This window comes from Diabrotica undecimpunctata, chromosome 5 (genome assembly GCF_040954645.1).
Source record: "Diabrotica undecimpunctata isolate CICGRU chromosome 5, icDiaUnde3, whole genome shotgun sequence".
Lineage (NCBI taxonomy): Eukaryota > Metazoa > Arthropoda > Insecta > Coleoptera > Chrysomelidae > Diabrotica > Diabrotica undecimpunctata.
The window spans coordinates 93701932-93722155 of record NC_092807.1 but is presented as its reverse complement, the minus strand read 5'-3'; the positions used below and the strand labels follow the sequence as shown (position 1 = coordinate 93722155).

Sequence of the window (20224 nt, the reverse complement as noted above, 5' to 3'; positions counted from 1 at the left end):
CGGTTCAGTTGCTATATTTAGCCTTTATATACGAGGTCGTTGTGGCACCCTACACCAATGTGACGTTTTTTGCTTTAAATAAAAATCGTAATTTTTAAAGGTTTCTATAATTTAAATAATTTATTTATTTACTTACAAAGAAGTACATGTACATAAAAATAAAAATAAAACTTTATTTTATATTTTCGTTGCGTTATGCGCTACAAAAAAAAACGATATACAGTAATGCTTTTACAAAAAAAACCATATACAGGCACGGTTTTTCTTGAGGCCTCGTTGGAACCCGATTGTTCAGAGATCTTCGCATAACAAATAACGCAACGTCTTCTATTAGCTCGGCCAACATCTTCAAGTATATGTGAAGCTTCCTTGGACTCTTCATTATTTGGCGTAAAATCTTCACCTTCTCCCAGTAGTCCCTTTACAACTTTCTCTCTAAATATATTAATTGACATATTGACATATTGACATTGGCTATTTCTTGATGAGCAATATAAGCATTTACAAAACACTTTCCCATTAGAAGTTCCAACGCCAGCTTTCTGTACCATTTTAAGCTTCGCCTTAAGGAAGTATTCATCTCGTATATAAGGAATCATCTCAGCCGTATGCTTAGTACTTAGACACAGAACATCGCGTTTATTGTGCCATTTTTGTACCACAATTTCTTCCTTATGTTCAGCAGCAACCGTTTCATCATTTTTAAGTTTTTTTTAATAACATCTTTTGGATTGAATTTTCGGTTTACGCGTAATGTTCCTACAAGATGGGTATTTCGCTTTAATAGTTCAATTGCTAACATGCAAGAGGTATACCAATTATCCGTGTAAAGTGTACGACCTTTGTATAAGAGATTTTCAAATAGATCCATGACCATTTTGGATGGAACTGACATTTGCTTGTTTTTGGATTTACCACAATATATACTAAAGTTATAGGTATAACCCTTGTCAAGGCATAACTTGAACAACTTAATGCCAAACTTATGGCAAAAACTTTAGCCGTCCTCTAAACGGAACTAACGTTTCACCGATACATATATTTTCTGAAGGTACAATCGAGTTCTAAAATGTAATTCTCAATTTTTTTTTTGAATAGTTTTTGCAACTTGTCTAACAAAATTGCATTATTGCTGAAATGGAGCATCTTGAGTAAAATTTGAAACCTATTGCGAGGCATAACTTGGCAGATATAATTACTATATATTTTGTCTCGAGATCAATAGCTCCTCACTTCAGGAAATGGGCATAAATCCATCCAAAGAATAATTCCGAATAGTTTTTTTATTTCATCTGAGTTTGTTTATTTCCAAGATTTTACGCGAGAATTAGGATAATCGTTTTTCTCAATGTACTAGTCAGCATAGCGATTAGATTCAGTCATCTAAAAGTAGAAACATAATTAAAAAATCCAAAAAAATTATTTTTGTCTATTACCATTAAGTTTATAATATCCTCATTTACAAACAATTTGTAAAAATCGTATGGAGTTTTATTGTACATAGTTTCATACAATTCCGCTTGAAATCCAGTACCATTTTCGTTTGCCACAAAATCAAATTTCTTCAGGTAATTGCCACTAACTGGCTCCCAGACATATGTAGCATTAGTAACTTGTTGGTCCTCTTCTTCGTCCCTTGATGAGAAAATCTGCATTTGTTTAATAACAGCTTCAGTGGTATCTGCTATATTGTGTTGTGGTTTATTGACTGGTTGAATAATTTCGTCAGTGCGTTTTGAGCCACATATTTTTGTTAAAACTTTGTTCTTCTTGCATGGCTGATATTCTAACTTTTCTAAACTCTGCTGTTATTTCTCAAAAATAGACATCTTTACTCACCAAAAGTTCAACAACAACTGAACCGATCCGATATTGTAAACAACGTTTGCGCCGTGACATAAACCTTTGCGGGTCGAAATCTGTGAATATATTACATCAGCATGGTATGGTGACACATTGGTCTCATATGACCCGCAAGCAAAAATTGAAACTCAGAGGCCGCTTGAGACCAACGTGACCATTTTTTTTTTCTTTTTTTGTTAAATTGCAGGTTTTTTATTTTTTCAATTTTTAATAAATTATTTATGGTTATTTTCATTTAAAAATTGAGAAAAAAAATTTAGCAACACGGACAGATTTTTTTTGTCCATAGTGGCACTCAATGTGTTAATAACACCATTGTTTTTTAATTGATAAGCGCGTATGTCAGAGCGGACGCTTATTTGTACTATGAGAATTTAAACGAGCAAAAATTTTAGGCCCCACATCTTGTTTCTGTCTCTTATATATGCGGCAGCCCTAGCGCCCATCCTGTCACAATCGCTTTATTCAAGATTAAAACCAATTTTTTAAAATGATTTATACCTCGAAAGCAATCAAGTTTACAGAAAAACTACAAGAAACGTATTTTGTTGAGAATGATTCAAAAAATAAAAAAAAAAATGTCCGAAACTTGATTTTTGTTACAATTTGTTGAAAAAAAAAGTCGTTTAAAAAAATTTTAACAACTTTTCGACTGGTCGACCTCTTGAACCTTATTTGGAGGTATCTCATGAAAGTTTTTATGCAAAAAATCTCATGGGAATATTTTTCCGAATATTTTTCCGAGCTTTTCGCCTTGACTAGGTAGTGAAATGTCAATATGCTGATCAATGAATAAAAAACAGAAGATCAAGAATTTCATAGCACTTAAAAATTACCATAAAAAAGAAAAAAATTATTGTCCACGAGGTGTACACTATTTTTTAGCATACTTATTTCTTCACGTCATTTTTATCGACTATTTGCGTCATTTTTTTTGGCAATGAATTGTAAATAGTATTTCCATATATTGATTTAGCAAATCAAGCCTTGGTTAATTAATACATTTTGTTTTCAGGTTTGTTTTAAACAAACATATAAATTTACAAGTACCTTAAAATTTTAGCGAAGAAAAAATTAATTCAATCGATTACAAATTGACCATAATTGAATTAAATGACACTTACGCGTTAACAAAAAAAAACGGCTACATTCTTATATTTTTTGGAGAAAAGACCCTCTGCTACATTTATATAATTACATTTATTTCTTAGTAGTAGTTTGTATGAAGCAATAATAAAAAACTAGACAAATAGAGTAAATGAAGATTTTATGGACCATGCTTCATCATTCACTTTACCTTGATACGGGGTTGGCTTTCCCAATTTGTGCATAAGTTTCTATATTCACTCATACATGACGTAGCATGACCTCGTAGGGCAAGTAAGCCTTTCATTTCCCGTTCTATTCCTCAGATAGATTTTTACGCGCATACAGCATACAATTAGCGCCAGGGAATGTCACCCTGTAGTTTAGCTGTTATCTGATTCAAAACTAATAATAATAAGAATAAATAAGGACCGAGTCTTGGTGCAATCCTACTTTCACATGTAATTTCTCAGTCTCTCCACCCACAGCTGCCCTAACAGGAGTAGTTGTTACTCCCTAATACAAATATGTTATGATCTTTACGTAATAGTCTCATAATAGATTCATAGTTACCAGTATCCTTAACAAATGTTATATGTAAAATAATGGAAAAAATGATAAACTCAAGATTTCTGTAGTATCTTGAACAAAACTTTGTACTTGATTGTACTACCGACAATCTAATTGACTTTGAACCTAAAATTAATCAAGAATTTGCGAATCAACAAAGTATTGCGGTATTTATTGACGTTAAAGAGCATATTAGGCTTTCGCTATAGGAAGGACCACCTTACTTGACACGTATTCAAATTTTTGGCGAGGACTAATTAGCATATTGGCAATTATATTTCTAAATATTTAGGGTTTAAAGCAAAATAACATTTAAAAATAAAATTAACTCACAATTTTGCTTTAAATGGAAAGATAAACCTTGTCAGAGTCCATATATAGCTTCCTATATAGCTTAATTAATTGAATTGAGAACATCTTTACTTTTGGTAATTTTTACGATTTTTAAAACATAATTATGCAGGTATAAACTATAAACATAAATAATTCCCGTCCATCTATTTTCTAATATTTCTAAAATGCCGAATATTATCTAGACTTTTTAAAATTTCCAACAACAGATTTTGTATTTTATATCTCATAAAGTTATTAAAGGGATTATATTGTTATTTATAGTGAGAAATATCTAGAAGATTTAGCAGCAACATTTAAGTTCATTCAAAGTACGAATAATGGATATTTCTACCTTATATTAAAGCGATTTTGATCTATTGTAAAATATCAAGAACATTTAATGGATTGTATGAAAATACGAACATTACTTTGGTGTTTTTACATTTTACTTCGATTTATAGAAAAACATGCAAAAAGTTTACCAGTTCCATAAAATATAAAGAATATGCAATATATGCTCTGTGCATATTTGCAAGTTTCATACTAAGAACGTAGTAACTTCTTTTTTATCTAATGGCATATAAATTGAAGTACACCAGTCAATTGAAAATTTTTTTGTATTTTATATTATAGAGTAGATGATCTGTATTTCTTTGTTACCCAGCTTAAGTAATTCTCCTTATAAAACATAAATACCTGACGATTTTTTTTTTTTCGTTAGTGACTTGATAGCATATTTTTTCTTCAAAAGCTGTGGGTTATTTGAGACAGTTTTTTACTAATACATTTTGAAATTTATGTCAGTATTAATATATTGTTTACGTTTATGGCCATCAAAATAGATGTCACCTTTGTACGCTACCACTTAAGTGGGAAACAGTTAGGAGATATTTGTTGGTCTTTCGTGTTTTTTTTTTGTATTCAGCGCCCACATCTAATGAGGTCATAGGATGCTGAAATGGCGTCATAATGCAGTGTTGTTTACCAATTCAAACACAGAAACTGAGAAACCGTGCTCTTACTATGCCCTACCTGCGTGACAGAGTAACAGGTGAGCTTTCCATGTCCGTAACGTATTAATTCTCTTCTTAGACGTCTCTGAGAATTCTTTTTCCTTCTGGTAAATGTCGTGTGTTTTCTTCTTTATTATCTATCATATGTCACTTCTTAGTCATCTTTTCATTTGTATGATATCTAATTATGAAGATTATTATTTTTTATATACTAATATCATCATCATCATCAATTGCGCTGCAACTCTTCGTGAGTCTTTGCCGCGTTTACTATTGCCTTCCATGTTTGTCGGTCCTGTGCCAGTAATTCCCATTGTCGCACTCCCATTTTCTCTAGATCTTCTTTGACTGCATCTTTCCACCTTTTTCTAGGCCGCCCTACAGACCTTCTTCCCTCTGGCCTTTCCCAGAACACATTGTTTATAAGGCGATTGTCGTTACTGCGTATCACATGCCCTGCCCATCTGAGTCTATTGGCCTTTATATATCTATCTGACTAGATTTTCTTTTCCGAATGGAGACTCTAGCTCGTTATTGTATCTGCCCCTCCATTCGTTTGTCACGCTGTCTCTGCAAGGGCCATATATCATTCGAAGAATTTTACGTTCCCACACCAGCAATTTATTTATTTCTCTTTTTGTTAGCGTCCATGTTTCGCTTCCATACGCGACTGCTGGTCGTATTATGGTCTTATATATCCGGATTTTTGTACCTCGTGAGAGAAGTTTTGACTTCATTAGATGCATTGTAAAGAAAGATCTGTTTCCTGTCATTATTCCGTTTTAACTTCTCGCTCTAATTTGTTGTCATTTGTGATTGTTGCTCCTACATATTTAAATTCTTTAACCACAATGTTTTGCCTTATTCGCCGTCGTTCTTGTTTTGAGACGACCATGTATTTTGTTTTGCCTTCATTTATTTTTAGACCGATTAATGCAGCTTCTTCAAAGCTCGAGAAAATATCCTTAATTTCTAATGTTGATTGTGCTACTGCGTCTACGTCATCGGCAAAGGCGAGTATGATTTTTGCTCCCCGAGCAGTTATGTCTGGTTTGATTTTTGGATATATTTTTCGCATGACATATTCTAAGGCCAAGTTAAACAACAATGGAGACAACGGATCTTCCTATCTCAGTCCAGAATTTACGCAGAAAGCATTTGATATTTTTCCCCCTATTCTAACCTGTGCAAAAGAGTTACTTACACACATTTGTGTTACCGCAGCTAGTTTCTTGGGTACGCCGAGCTCGATCATTGCCTTCCATAGATATAATATCCATTTTTAAATGTACGTATATACTAATATGTACATTTAAAAAATAAAATAAATTTGGAAAATACCAAAAAATCACCCTCATTCACGTGCCTTCAGAAGAAAAAAATAATGATGTCAAAGAATATTTCTACAGTGAATTAAACAAAACAATCGAAAATATACTCAGATATATAAAAATTATTTTAGGCGACGCAAATGCCAAAATAGGGTAGGTAGAAGTATTTAGACCGACAATAGGAAAATATAGTAAACACAATGAATTCCTGATAGATTTCGCAAGAGAAAAAAAATGATCATAATGAGCACATATTTCGAAAGCAGAGAAATACACAAGGAAACATGGATATCGCCAGATAGAAAGACTAAAAACCAAATAGACCACGTGCTCATCGAAAAAGAACAGCAATGTATAAAGAAGATAAGAACATACAGAGGACCAGACGCTGACTCAGATCATTACATGGTGGGCATCAAAATTAAGCAACTGATACCAGAAAACAAAAACAAAATAAAAGAAAAGAAATGTATAAATAACCCAATTCGATTAGCAACAAAGAAAGAGCAAGAAATTTACGAAGAAACAATGGTAAGAGAACTAAAAAAGATACAAATAGAAGAGCAAACTGAGAACAAATGGAAAAACATAAAGCAAGTAATGAACAAAGCAGCAAAAGAATGTAATAAACAAGAGAATAAAAAGATGAAAGACTGGTTCGACATAGAGTGCCAAAAAGAAATAGAACTTAGAAAATCATTACAGATAAAAATGATCGGGAAAGAAACAACAGAGACAAAGAATAGACATATGGAGCAAAGACAAAAAGTAAAGAGGGTGCTGAGAGAAAAGAAGAGAAAACACATAGAAAATAAGCTAGCGATAACATAACAGCAGATATAATTAAATATCTTGGAAAACTGCTAAATGATTGGATATACAAGATCATAAAGGAGATATGGATAAAATAACGAATACCAGAAAATTGGAAGGAAGCAATTATTTTCCCATTACGCAAAAAAGGAGACAAAACAGAATGCAGTAATTACAGAGGAGTAGCGTTACTAAATACCGTATATAAAATTCCATCAAAATCCATAAAAGATAAGCTAGAAAAAGAAGTTGAAAATATAATAGGTAAATATCAGTGCGGATTTAGACGAGGGAGAAGCACAACGGACCATACCAAGTATTCGTAATCAGAGAATTACAAGCAGAGAGCTATGAACACAATTTACCAACGATAGCGCTATTCATCGACTTCCACCAAGCATACGATAGAATAAAGAGGAAGGAATTAAAAGAGACCCTTGAGGAAATCGGAGTTAGCAGAAAGTTGCGTGACATGATACGTCTTACTTAAGAGAATACAGAAAACAGAGTCAAAGTAAATAATCATGCATCGGACAAATTTATAGTAAACGTAGGATTAAGGCAGGGCGATCCTTTGTTATCATTACTCTTCAATTTATGCCTAGAAAAAATAATGCGAGAAGCGAAAATTAATAGAGAAGGACTCCTATATCATAAAAGACACCAAGTTTTGGCATTTGCGGATGATGTAGTGTTGCTGGCAAGAGGAAAAAAGAGCTACAGAAGATAGTACAGAGAATAGTAAAAGGAGTAAAGAAAATGGCACTTTACATAAATGAAACTAAAACAAAATGTATGCAGTGGACAGATGATCAGTTCAGGGATGAACAAAAGTTTAAAGTAGAAGTAGAAGAAAGATCATCATACGAATTTGAAATGGTAAAAAGATTTACGTACCTAGGTGCAATAATATCACGTAAACCTAACATAAAAGAAGAAATGCAAGAATAATGGCAGGCAATAGTGTACATGCTCTTAGTGGAATGTTGAAAAGCAAGTTTTTATCACGAAAGACAAAAATACAGTTATACAAAACAATAGTAACATACTGCAGTGAGACAAATTGTGGAAAATTGGCTTACTTATAGAAATAAGAAATAATTTGTTGGAGGAAGCAATATTTAAGACAAATCAGAAAACTGGGAACACACGAATACTCTTTTTGTAAGAAATGTTTGGTTAGGTAAACGGGTTAGGCGTTTACTTAAGGTTTACCTACTGGATTAAAATTTCCTCATAGCAAAGATTGTTGTTTAATTATTACTTATTTTGGAAGAGATAAATGATTTGTTGATCAAGGTTTGATAGAATTTTTTTTTTCAAATTTTACGTAAAGGCATCTTCTTTGCGAGTCTTATTCACTTTTATTCGCAAGTCCACTTAACGTGGATGATTAAAATGACAAATGCCTCTATGTTTTGAGCTACTCTTAACAATTGTCCTGCTCCCTTTATGACCTTACGATAGTATATAAAAATGGGAAAAAACAGTACAAAATTTAAGTTTTGAATTTAATACCGATATAAAAATCAGTAAATGTATTTGTATTTACTAAATTTTGACCCTAGCATATATTTTTTTCTAATCACGTAACAGCCAAACACAATTTTGTTTACAAACCACAACAACACGTTTTTAATTGCTTTAAACAATATATTAAGATAACAAAATTTGCTAAATATAATAACAACCATATTAAAAATGTTCATTTTATTTTCCATGGCGTTAAATTTTTTGTAGCTTAAATATAATAATAAATTCACGTGTATTTTTATTTATAATTTCAGTCGTGTCAGCAACTCATGGTTATTAACGATACGTCGATTTACATTGTTTAATATTTTACATTTATACTCGATTTGGAAATGCTTGATAGTACAGTTTTTATGACAGAAGATTACACTCTTTATATCGGACTTTTCAAAGCAGAAAAATTATAAATATCGATATGTTTTTTTCTGTTTTGTACAAGAATTAATAATAATAACTAGCTGACCCGGCCACGCTTTGCTATGGCTTGATTATCAGACGACTAATATTTTGTTCAATTTATTTAAAAGAGTTATGTAAATATCATGAAATCCATACCTAAGAGTTGTCAGAGTCTAGTGTAAAAAAATAAAATTTATCATAATATTAGCAATTAAACATAATTTACCAAACAATTTTAAGTTTTAAGTTTACATATAAAATTTGTGAAATGGACGACCGGGCAGATGGATGTGGGCAACCAGGCTACATCTGCGAAATTGGTGACTGGAAACCCAAAAAGTAAACTACGTACAAAACACCCTATAGCCACATGGCACGTTAGAGTTTTGTTAGAACCAGGAAAACTACATATCTTAGAACGAGAGCTTATGAGAGAAAAAGTAGACATATTTGGAGTTTTAGAAACCTACTGGGAAGGTCAGGCTCACTGGGATTCCAACTATTATAAAATATTCATGTCGGGAGCCAATAAAACCACTCAAAAAGGCGTAGGAATACTGGTACAGAAGAACTTGGCATAATGTGTATATGAATACCTTCCAATAAATGACCGCCTAATTAAAATTACTCTCGATGGACAGCCAACAAAGATCCATGTACTACTAAGTGTATATGCCAACATGCGATGAGTGGAGGATATGTACCAGTTATTAAACAATAACATCTCTAATATACTCAAAAAAGAACCAGTCATAATATTGGGTGATTGGAACGCAAAAATAGGCAAAACAACAACAGAACATCTGCTGAAAGAAACAGTTGGTGGGTTTGGAATAGGTGAACGAAATGAGAGAGGAGAAAGGCTATTACAATTTGTCATCGACACTGAACATAGTATCATGAACCCATGTTTAAGCATCATCCGCGAAGACTATAAACTTGGACTTCACCGGGGGGAAGCTATAAAAACCAAATAGATTATATTCTTGTCAGCAAACGATGGAAAAGTTCAGTAGTCAACGTAAAGACAAAACCAGCGGCTGATTGCGTAACAGACCATAAACTGTTACAATCCGAATTCCGTATCAAATTTTGTAAAAAAACCGAAATAAAACAATTAAATATATACCTAAAGAGCCTAGAAAATACAAAGAAACACTAAAACGTAGTAACACACCAAACATTACTGGCGATCCCAATTAAACATGGGAACATACAAAGATGTGGATTATAGACGCAATAAATATTACAAACCCCAAAGAAACCCCAAGGAAAGTAAAACACTGGATGACTGATGAAACACTAAACCTAGTAGAAGAATGAAGAAAAATTAGAAACAATGCTTCAAATCCAACAGAAACTGAACAAGACAGCAAATAAACAGACGCATAAAATCATCAAGTAGAAGAGACAAAAATAGTCATATTAAAGAAATATGCAAACAACTACAAGAACACGCCGACCGTCAAGAATCTAGAGAACTGTTTGCCAAAGTAAAATACTTAACTAAAGAGTTCAAACCACTAACGCAAATAATTAAAAATAAGTTGGGAATGATCATCACCGATCCAGAGGACATAGCAGCGACATGGAAACAATATTTGTGAAATGTTGTTTCATAGTGACCATGAAGACGTGAATCCAGAAGAAATAAATGACGAAAAGGAACCACATATTTTAAAATCGGAAATGGAAACAGCAATAAAAAAATAAAAAAACTGGAAAATCTCAAGGAGAAGACGGAATCATGGCGAAAGCACTTAAAGAAATGGGAGACATAGGAATTGAAGTAATGTTCAAACTGTGTAATGAAATCTGGAACACAGGACAATGGCCAGATGATTGGTGTAAGCTTACTTTCATACCCATTTATAAGAAAGGCTCACCAACTGACTGTAATAACTACCTCACTATAGCCCTGATCTCCCACGCAAGTAAAGTTCTACTAACTATAATTAACGAGAGATTAAAATCAATACTTCTACTACAGATCCCCTGGAAGAGGCACACGAGAACAAATTCTCAATCTCAGACAAATTATAGAAAAATCTAGAGAATTTAATCTAGAAACATATTTGTACTTCGTCGACTACTCGAAAGCGTTCGATAATGTAAAGTGGCATAAAATATGGGGAATACTGAGAAAAATGGGACCCCCGAACATTTAATATACCTACTGCAACAACTGTATATCAACAACACAGCAAACGCAAGAGTCAACAACATATACTCCGATAATTTTAAACTAAATTAGTATAGCGTCTGAAACAATCTAAACGGGAGAAACTCGAAACAAATAGAAAGTTTTACATAATGCATTGTACAGGAAAAGGTGCCACTTGTAGAAACTGGAGTAATTAATAAATTAAAATAATATTATAAGTTAAAATTTGTCTTTATATCATTATTTTAAAAATATATTTACTTATATAGAAAATATAATTTAAGTTAGCTTTTCGGGATAGCAGAAGACGCGAAACAGCAGAAAAGTGCTGGATGTGGGACATGGGACGAGACCAGAGCCTGTCCCACGTCCATCGGTCTCGACTGAAACCCTAAGGATGGCATTATCGACGAACCTGAATTTGTTTATCTTGATTCCACCTTGGATGTCATCTAATGCTTCTTTAAATGAGGAAGTAACATGCAAAATGGCTTAAGTCACACAAAAATTAAAGTTGAATTAGATGTACCAATTCATTGTTCTGTTGTAGCCAAAGTGGTTTATTTTGTCTGATTCATGCAAAAAAAATTATTACCATGGTAAAAGCATGTTAAAAGCCACCTTTACATGCAAAACAACTTATTTCCACTATACTGGTCCATGCTATCCAGCTTATTTCCAACAAACCAATAGGAGCTCTGCAACTGCTACTCAGCTGACCCAGTCAGACTTACAAATTTAAGGTTATGTGGGGGTTTATTGTCAAAGTATTTTAAAACAATTAGTAATTACTTTATTATTTAAAGAATAATGGAAGTAGGAGATGGAAGTGTAAGTGTTGGTAAAGGAAATGAAGGGACTAAAAAAAGAAGAAAAGGAATTAAAAAAAGGAAAAGTGAACAAATTACCAAGTATGTAGATCCTAAAAGAGCCCTAGTGTTTGCACTGTTTAAGCATAACAATAAACGTTTCACGTGCGTAAAAATAAGGCATATTTACATCAGCGCTTTCAAAGAAGAGTTTTATAAAATTCCAGACACGAAAATACAAGATAATATAATTGCCAGTCTAATTCATACAACACAAATCAAAAGACATAGGCCTAGGTCTACCTACTCAATACAATACTTTTTTCCATTTGTCTCTGGTGCTAAAACTTTTGTATATTTAAAGCTTTTTCGCACTGTTATTGGTATTGAAGAAACTGCAATAAAAACATAGCCAAATAAGTGCATCTTGGGTCTGCTTTTGAAGGGAAAAGAGGAGGTGACTAAGATTATATCTGAGTAGTGAGTTAAGTATTAGCAAACTAAGTGAAATATTAACATAGGTTTTAAGTCACCTGCCTTCGATACTTACAGTACGTGCTGCCGTTTCAAAGAATAAATTAAAAGTGCACCAGCTCAGTCTTCTGAAAGGCGCAGCTAATGGTTGAAAAGCGGATTCATTTAAGAAGAGCAAAAGCATTTTATAAGTATATGGAAATATATGTTTCTTATTCTTTTAGCCTTTATTTTGATCTTTAACAAATTCTGATCTAAAAACTCAAAACCACATGTTCTACACTTGGACAGAGAAGCAGGCAGGAAAAGGCAGTGTGAAAATATCATCGGCTCTCTTTAACTATTTGAAAGAAGCTAATTTTTAGGGCTGTTCTATACTAAGGTTGTTAAGCGATGGTTGTGTTTCTTAAAATAAAAATAATATTGTTCTGAGAACACTGATTCATTTGGAAACAGACAAAACTTCAATCCAAATGATTTTATTGTATTTCGCTGTACGCAGACATCTACAGCGGTATAGGCAAGGTAAGAGCACTAGGAGAAGATTGACTACTTCTTGACACTTAGAAGCTAAGTGAATACTATAAGGACATCCAATCAATGAGTGAACTAAAGAGAATTGAAATATGCTACCGGACACCAGATGAAATTGAACACCTTCGAAAAAAGGGAAAAGGAAAGTCTTACAAAAATATTGTGTTGGTAAGAGCCTTGAAAAACTACAAGTATGAAGGAAAAGGGTCTTTATATCTTTGAGAAAATAAGGGAAAAAGAATCTTAAACAAGTGAGACTGGAAGAACTTTCACTTCCTCATGTGTTAAACAAAGAAAAGACAAAGATTATCTCGAAGATGAGCGCTGTGACTTCTATATTTAAAAAAACTGTTTGTTTGTTGCCTTAACTACCTATTATGACAATGTTTGTCGCTTAGATAAGGCCTATATTATTATTTTATAAAAATATAAGTTAATTCAGAAAATCATTTTTCCTTTACTTTATTGCTTTGCTTTTTTACTTTATTTACATGCAAATCATGTTATGTCCACAACATTTTACATGGAAAACGACTTATTTCCACTGAGTTCGTGCAAAAGGTCTTATTGCCAAAACAAAATTAATTTTCTAAACTATTTTTTAGTTACCCTAACTAAAATAAGTGATTTAATGTCGACCAACTCTACAAAGTGCGCAGGGTTGAGAAAAAGTAGTTAAAATGATTGCCAATAAGAGAGAGACTGGACAAGGTACAAAGAAGAACCTAATAATTAATGGCAAACATTGTTCGTTTCTTCTTCTCTTCTCTAGCAGAATTGACTAGTTGTTAGAAAATTTAAAATAAAACAAATTACACAATAACTAAAACATTTAAAATGAATAACTGAATACTTATATGACATTATGTTTTTACCGCTTTAAAATCTGTACATATATAATATACTATTTTTTTTTGTTTCAGATGGAAGAAAGAAAATCTTTGTTTGTGTTAGACTGTCTCTTCTCTATAGCTGTAGTTGGGACTTTAGTAGTTTTCGTGTGGAGAGGCGTGTGGCTGCTGGTTGATATATACCTATTTCCACAAGATTTGGTGTTTTCTTATTGGAGTAGTCTAGTAAGTTTATAAATCTATCAAATTTATCTAAAAATATCTAGAAATATGTATCAGTAGTGTGCATTATGGGAGTTAAACATACCTTGTCGCGTAAAGGTGGCCTCGTCCGTAAAAAGAATGCATTTTAAAAAATTTGGATTGTGGGCTGTCATCTGTCGGTAGATCATCTGGCAAGAGCTCTTGGATATAAGGATGTAATTGCTGTTCTTTCAGTATCCGCCAAGTACTTGAAGAAGAAGTATTTGTTTGTCTTGCTTTATTCCTTACGCTAAATGTTGGATCTTGATCAAGTAAATTTAAAATATTATTTTCTTTATTAATTGTTCTTGTTGTTCTTGGTCTACCAGAATTTAATTTATTTGGTCTCACATTCCCAGTTTCTCGACAACGTCGTTCAACGGCTCTAAATGTTTTTTTACTTGGTAAGTTTCTTCTAGAAAACTTTTCTGCATAACGTGTCACAGCTGCACTAGAACATCCTAAACATTCGCCTAAGGTTAATAACATGTCAGTGTATTCAACATTTGAGTACATTTTGATTTAATTTTACAAATAACAAGGTTTCAAAACTCTAATTATTGTTGATTTATCTTCATAACAATCAATAAATGTCAGATTTCCATGGCACACTTGGAGAAAATAGAGGTATACCTATTAGAACTTTTTCATTACTACCAGCATCAATTATTACTTCATAATTTTCAAATCAAAATATTCCGAAAACGGTACACAGTATCGAGTTTTACCAAGAGTACTTTTTTCGTGTAAAATTGAATGATGTTTAAGTTTACTTGAAATTTTGATTAATCATTATATTCTTAAAAAAGTTGACTAATACTTAGTACGATCCGTGTAACTAGCGCCCTCTATGAGAATTAGATATAAAAATAAATTCATGGGATGTATCAGCTTCCAAAACATATTCGTATAAAATTTCATTACAATGTTGCCAGTAGTTTCGGCAAAATCGTAAAAAATGGGTAAAATTTTTTTTTCTTCAACGCCCTGTATCTTAAAAACGGATGGCGTTACAAAAATTTTTTACTAAGCAAACCCCAATTATTTTTCAGTTTTTTACCTGCCCTAGAGACGAGGTTACCTTTTTTGAAACACCCTGTAGACGTCGAGGTTTGTCAAAAAATATGAATTGTGGATATTGTTAACTCTTACATAAAATTCATATTTTTTCACAAAACGGCGTATACTTACGACTAAAAAAATTAATATCTGTTGATGTTATTCTAGATTTTAGATCATTTAGAACTGTTTATAAGAAATAATTATTTTTCATAAAATTATAAATAAAAAAGTTTCCCATTTGGTCCAATTAACTGCTATCTTGTCACAAACGATCAATTATCAGTTATTTTCTAACCTAACTTAATAAATAGCAAATACTACACACATGTCCAAAAGTTTGGAATACGTACAAATAATATATCTACGCCTATGGTGGTTTTAAAACTGTTGTTGATATTCATTCTAGAGGGTTTTTAAATGAAAATGATAAAAAATTTGAATCGTTTTTGTATGATTTTGGTCACATTCAACTGATTAGCGTATTTACACATTATTTCCGTCTTTGTTTAAATTTTAATTGAGCCGTTTAAAAATGTCTAGAAACGTGATATCTCATTTTGACAGATCCAGAGTAATTGCTTTGTTACAACAGGACTTTAGTCAAAGTCATATCGTGAATATTGCTGATGTTACTCAGAGTGCTGTATCGAAAATTAAAAAAAAAATTCCAAGATAAAAATGAAGTCAAGGATCGTCTCAGAAGTGGTAGAAATCGATGTACAACAGCAGCACAAGACCGGCAAATAACATTTATAGCTCGTAAAAATCGTCTGGAATCTACAAGTGGTATATCCAGAGAAATTTCTAGGCTTCAAGGACTGAATATTTCACGGCAAACAATAACACGCAGACTAAATGCGGTAAATTTGTATCGTAGAAGACCGCTACGTGTTCCTAAACTAACCTACCAACACAAAATAGGAAGGTTCAATGGGCTAGAGAAATGGCGCATCATGATCCTAACTGGAATAACTTGATGTTCTCTGATGAGTCAAAAATTGACTTGGTATCTGATTCGCGAAGAACACTGGTTTGGAGGGCCCCAGGATGACAAGCCTCACTAGAAACAGCTAAACCGCGTATCCCATTTGAAGGTGGCAGTATTATGGTTTGGGGTGGTATTATGAGTGGTACACGGACGTCACTGCTGGTTCTGGAGAGAAGAGTCACTGGTGCTGTATATATCAAAGAAGTTTAAAATACTGTAGTACGTTTATTCCGAGGGGCAGTAGGTGATGAATTTGTGTTTATGCATGACAACGCACCTCCTTATCGAACATCAGCAGTACAAAATTTTCTTGAAGAAGAAGGAATATCTACATTACAGTGGCCCTCGAATTGCCCCGACATGAACATTATTGAACATGCTTGGAACATTCTCAAAACACGCATCAAGAAGCGAAACAATCCCCTGTTACACTTTGAGAACTTAAAGATGCTGCTCGTGAAGAATGGAAGAGAATTCCGCAAGCCCAGCTCAACCAGTTAATCGGCAGCATGCCAAATCGCCTACAGGCTTGCATACAGGCCAATGGAGGAAATACTTATTATTAGTTTTATTCAAAATTATTTTTTTCTATACTAATTTATTTTTAAATGTAAGTTGTACATTGTAAGTTTTTCACTCCAAGAAAATAAATATCTTTTTTTGCATATCGTTTATCTGGTTTTGAGATTTATTTAGTATTGTTGATAATTGAAACAAAATGATGTTTAACTATTCAGATGATTTTATATATAAAAATCAATAAAAAGATGAAATATTCCAATATTCCAAACTTTTGGACATATGTGTATCTTAAATAACAAATAGCAATCTAACAAAAAATCTTAAATAGCAAATACTAATTTAATAATATTTTATCTATCAACTAATTCACTACCACTAACATGCAATAACATCACAGCGCTATACTCTGCTTTTTACACTAAACTGTTATACATGTACACTAATTGAAATGGTTTTGTCCTTATGAGTCTTCTCTTTAGTTCAGTGTTGTCAAGAAGCTGGATTGCCTCGACATTCACAGAACTATGCAGCCTCTGCTCGTGGCTTCCTGCTGTTCTCTTGATCACTTCGGTCACAGTTTCCATACCCAGGTCTTGGTTCAAGATTGTACATCAACAATATTCCTCAGTACTTTGTTTTAAAATCTCTGGATACTATGTAGATTACTAGCTTTACATCCCCAGAGTTGGCACCCATATATCGATACTGGCCTCAGTACTTGCTTGTAAATGAATAATTTATTATAAATCGATAATGTTGAATTTTTTCCAATTAGCCAATACAATTTCTTATATTTAATATTAAGTTCCCCTCTTTTCTTTTTGAAATGTACTTTCCAGCGCAGCCTCGCTTCTAGAGTGATGCCCAATTATTTTGCTGATGTTGTATAAGGAACTTGGGTATCATTTATTTTAACTGGAAAATTTTCTATTTTTTTATTTGTAAAGTTAATGTGTGCAGATTTAGTCTCATTTAATTTAATTCGCCATTTTCTGGTCCAAGTATGTATTGTATTTACTGATAGTTGCAACTTATTAGTCCCTTCTTTACTAGTGTCTCCTATCGCTAGTGTGGCTGTATCATGCGTGAAGGTGGCAATAGTGGTTTGTTCTAGCTCTGGAATGTCAAACGTATACAACAGGTATAGGACCGGACCTAATACACTCTCTTGTGGTACGCCAGCTTTGATCTCCCTTAAATCGGTGTACACTTCTTCTTGTTTTACTCTGAAATATCTATTCGCAATGTATGTTTCTAAGATTTCTGAATACTGTTTAGGCATACACGTTCTTAGTTTAGTAGTCTCATGCCAGACTTTATCAAACGTCTGTATTACGTCCAAGAAGATTGTAGAGCAGACTTTCTTTTTTTCTAAAGTTTTTTCAATTATATTCGTTATTCTGTGAACTTGATCTATAGTGGAATGTTTATTTCTAAAACCAAATTGATGATTTGGCATAGGATTTTTTTTAATTGGTATAAGTTTTAATCTTTTCAATAGAAGTTTTCAAATAGTTTTGACATCACCGGAAGGAGTAATATTGATCTATAGGATGTCACTTCATTAGAATGTTTACCTGGTTTGGCGATCATAATGACTTCGGCTACTTTCCAGAGTCTGGGAACATATATCAATGTAAAAACAGCATTTATTCGGTGTGTCAGCTTAACTATGGCTTTTCTTGATAGATTTTTCAATAGTTCTCCTGTTATGAGATCATATCCTGGAGCTTTCTTAGGATTTATATGCCCTTTTATCTCTGTTGATACTTCTCTAAATGATGTCAACGTTATTCTCTCTTCGGTTTGGAGTGGTTCTTCCCATCTCAGTTCTTTACCATCATTGTCGTTCGAACGTGCTTTCTAAATGACCTGCAAATCGTTCTGCTTTCTGTTCGATACTTCTAGCCCAGTTGCCATTTTCCAACTTGATAGGAGGAGAATGAATAATTGGTCTCTTCATTCTTTTCGTTGCCTTCCATAACGATTAATTTGTGTTCTCGTCAGCTGTTAAATTACTTAAAAAGGAATCAATTGTTGAATTTTTTATATTCTATATCTCCCTTTTTAGTTTTTGTGTAGCATTATTTACACTAGTTTTGTCTCGTGGAGCTCTACATTGCTGCCATTTTTTTCTATTATAAGTTCTCTGATTTCTTTTGGATAGTTGTTCCCTTTTGTTCTAGAAGTTATTGTGAGAGTTTTTTTGCCAAGCTACCTTATGGATATATTTTATAAAAACTTCTAATTCATCATCAAGTTGCCTCGTGTTTCTCAATGGTACAGCAAGAATAATTTTGTGTTGAAGGTATATTTTAAAGCTCTCCCAGTCAGTTTTTTTCATAGTCAATATTGGATTGAACTCTTTTTTGATCATTGTAACACTCATTGTTAAAATTATCGGGAAGTGATCAAAGTTCACGTTGCAGCCGTTATTGATATCCAGATAGTTAGCTGAGATATTTTTGTAAATAAAGAAATCTATCAGGTCTGGAATTTTGTTCCTATTGGTAGGCCAGTAGTATGTTAGTCTACCAGTAGATATTACTTCACCCTTTTGTTATTTAACAGCTGATAATAGTTCTTTTCCTTTTGTTGTAGTTAGCCTACAGAGTCAGTGGTTATTATTTGCATTAAAGTCGCCACTGATGATGTATCTTTTTCCTAAATTGTTCATAAACTCTATATATTGTTCTCTTTTCATGGAGTGTCTAGGAGGACAATATGTTGAACTTATATTTACGGTATGTGTTTTTATCTTAACACATACTGTTGTAGTTTCTATGTGCTCAGTTGTATATTTTAATTCCTCATAAAACAAAATGTTATCTTTAATTATGATAGCGCCTCCTCTTTTAGCTGCATTATCTGGGTGTACAGCAGAATATACTCTGTACCCTCTAAATTTTATATATGGCTGTTTAGTTAAATGTGGTTTAGAAACGAGACACAGATCAATTTTCTCAAAGTCTAGTAGTGCTTGCAACTCGATCTGATTTCCGCCATTATTCCTTAGCCATTTCTGATTTTTGGAATAGCCCCTTTATTGCCATGCTCTAGTCGGGTAACTCTGATATTGATTTGAGTTATTTTATCATCAATCTTGTTGAGCTTTTCCAATATCATTTTTAATGTAATATCAGATTCTTTTTGTTGTTGCGATGGTGCATGTCTCCTTGCATTCTTTGTTACATCGCTGTAACTTCTATTTTCACTGACCTCTAACGTTTTTAGTTTTTGCTTTCAATAACCCTATGGGACGCTTTTATAACATTGTCCCTGTTTGTTCTCTGGTTTCTTATTGTTTGTAATTTTTTAGCTGCATAATATTCGGGATAGTTTGAGGAATGGATTTCTCTACAATGATCACATTGTGTTTATCTTCCGTTGGTTTTTGGCAATGTTTAGTAAGGTGTTTACCAATATATTTTACACATCTTGGCCCATTTTTACAGTATTTCTACGTGTGTGCGAAAGTCTGGCATCTTTTACATTGCGGGACTAATCTGGAACTCCTTAATGGCTCGATTTCAGCTCTTATACTAAGTATGTCTGTTATTATTCTGTTAAATTCTATTTATATCTTCATCCTGTCTAAATGTTTTCCATTTGAATTTCTTGTCAGCTTTATTGGCT

At 32.9% G+C, this 20224-nt stretch overlaps 1 protein-coding gene across 1 annotated transcript in view; it reads left to right on the top strand.

Annotated features, from left to right (window-relative positions):
• The window catches only part of fusl (transmembrane protein fuseless), a 74917-nt gene that overhangs the window by 35021 nt on the left and 19672 nt on the right, over nucleotides 1–20224 (top strand). Inside the window, exon 2 of the mRNA XM_072532210.1 lies at nucleotides 13846–13998. Coding sequence (XP_072388311.1) covers nucleotides 13846–13998 — 153 coding nt within the window. The remainder of the gene's footprint in view (nucleotides 1–13845; nucleotides 13999–20224) is intronic.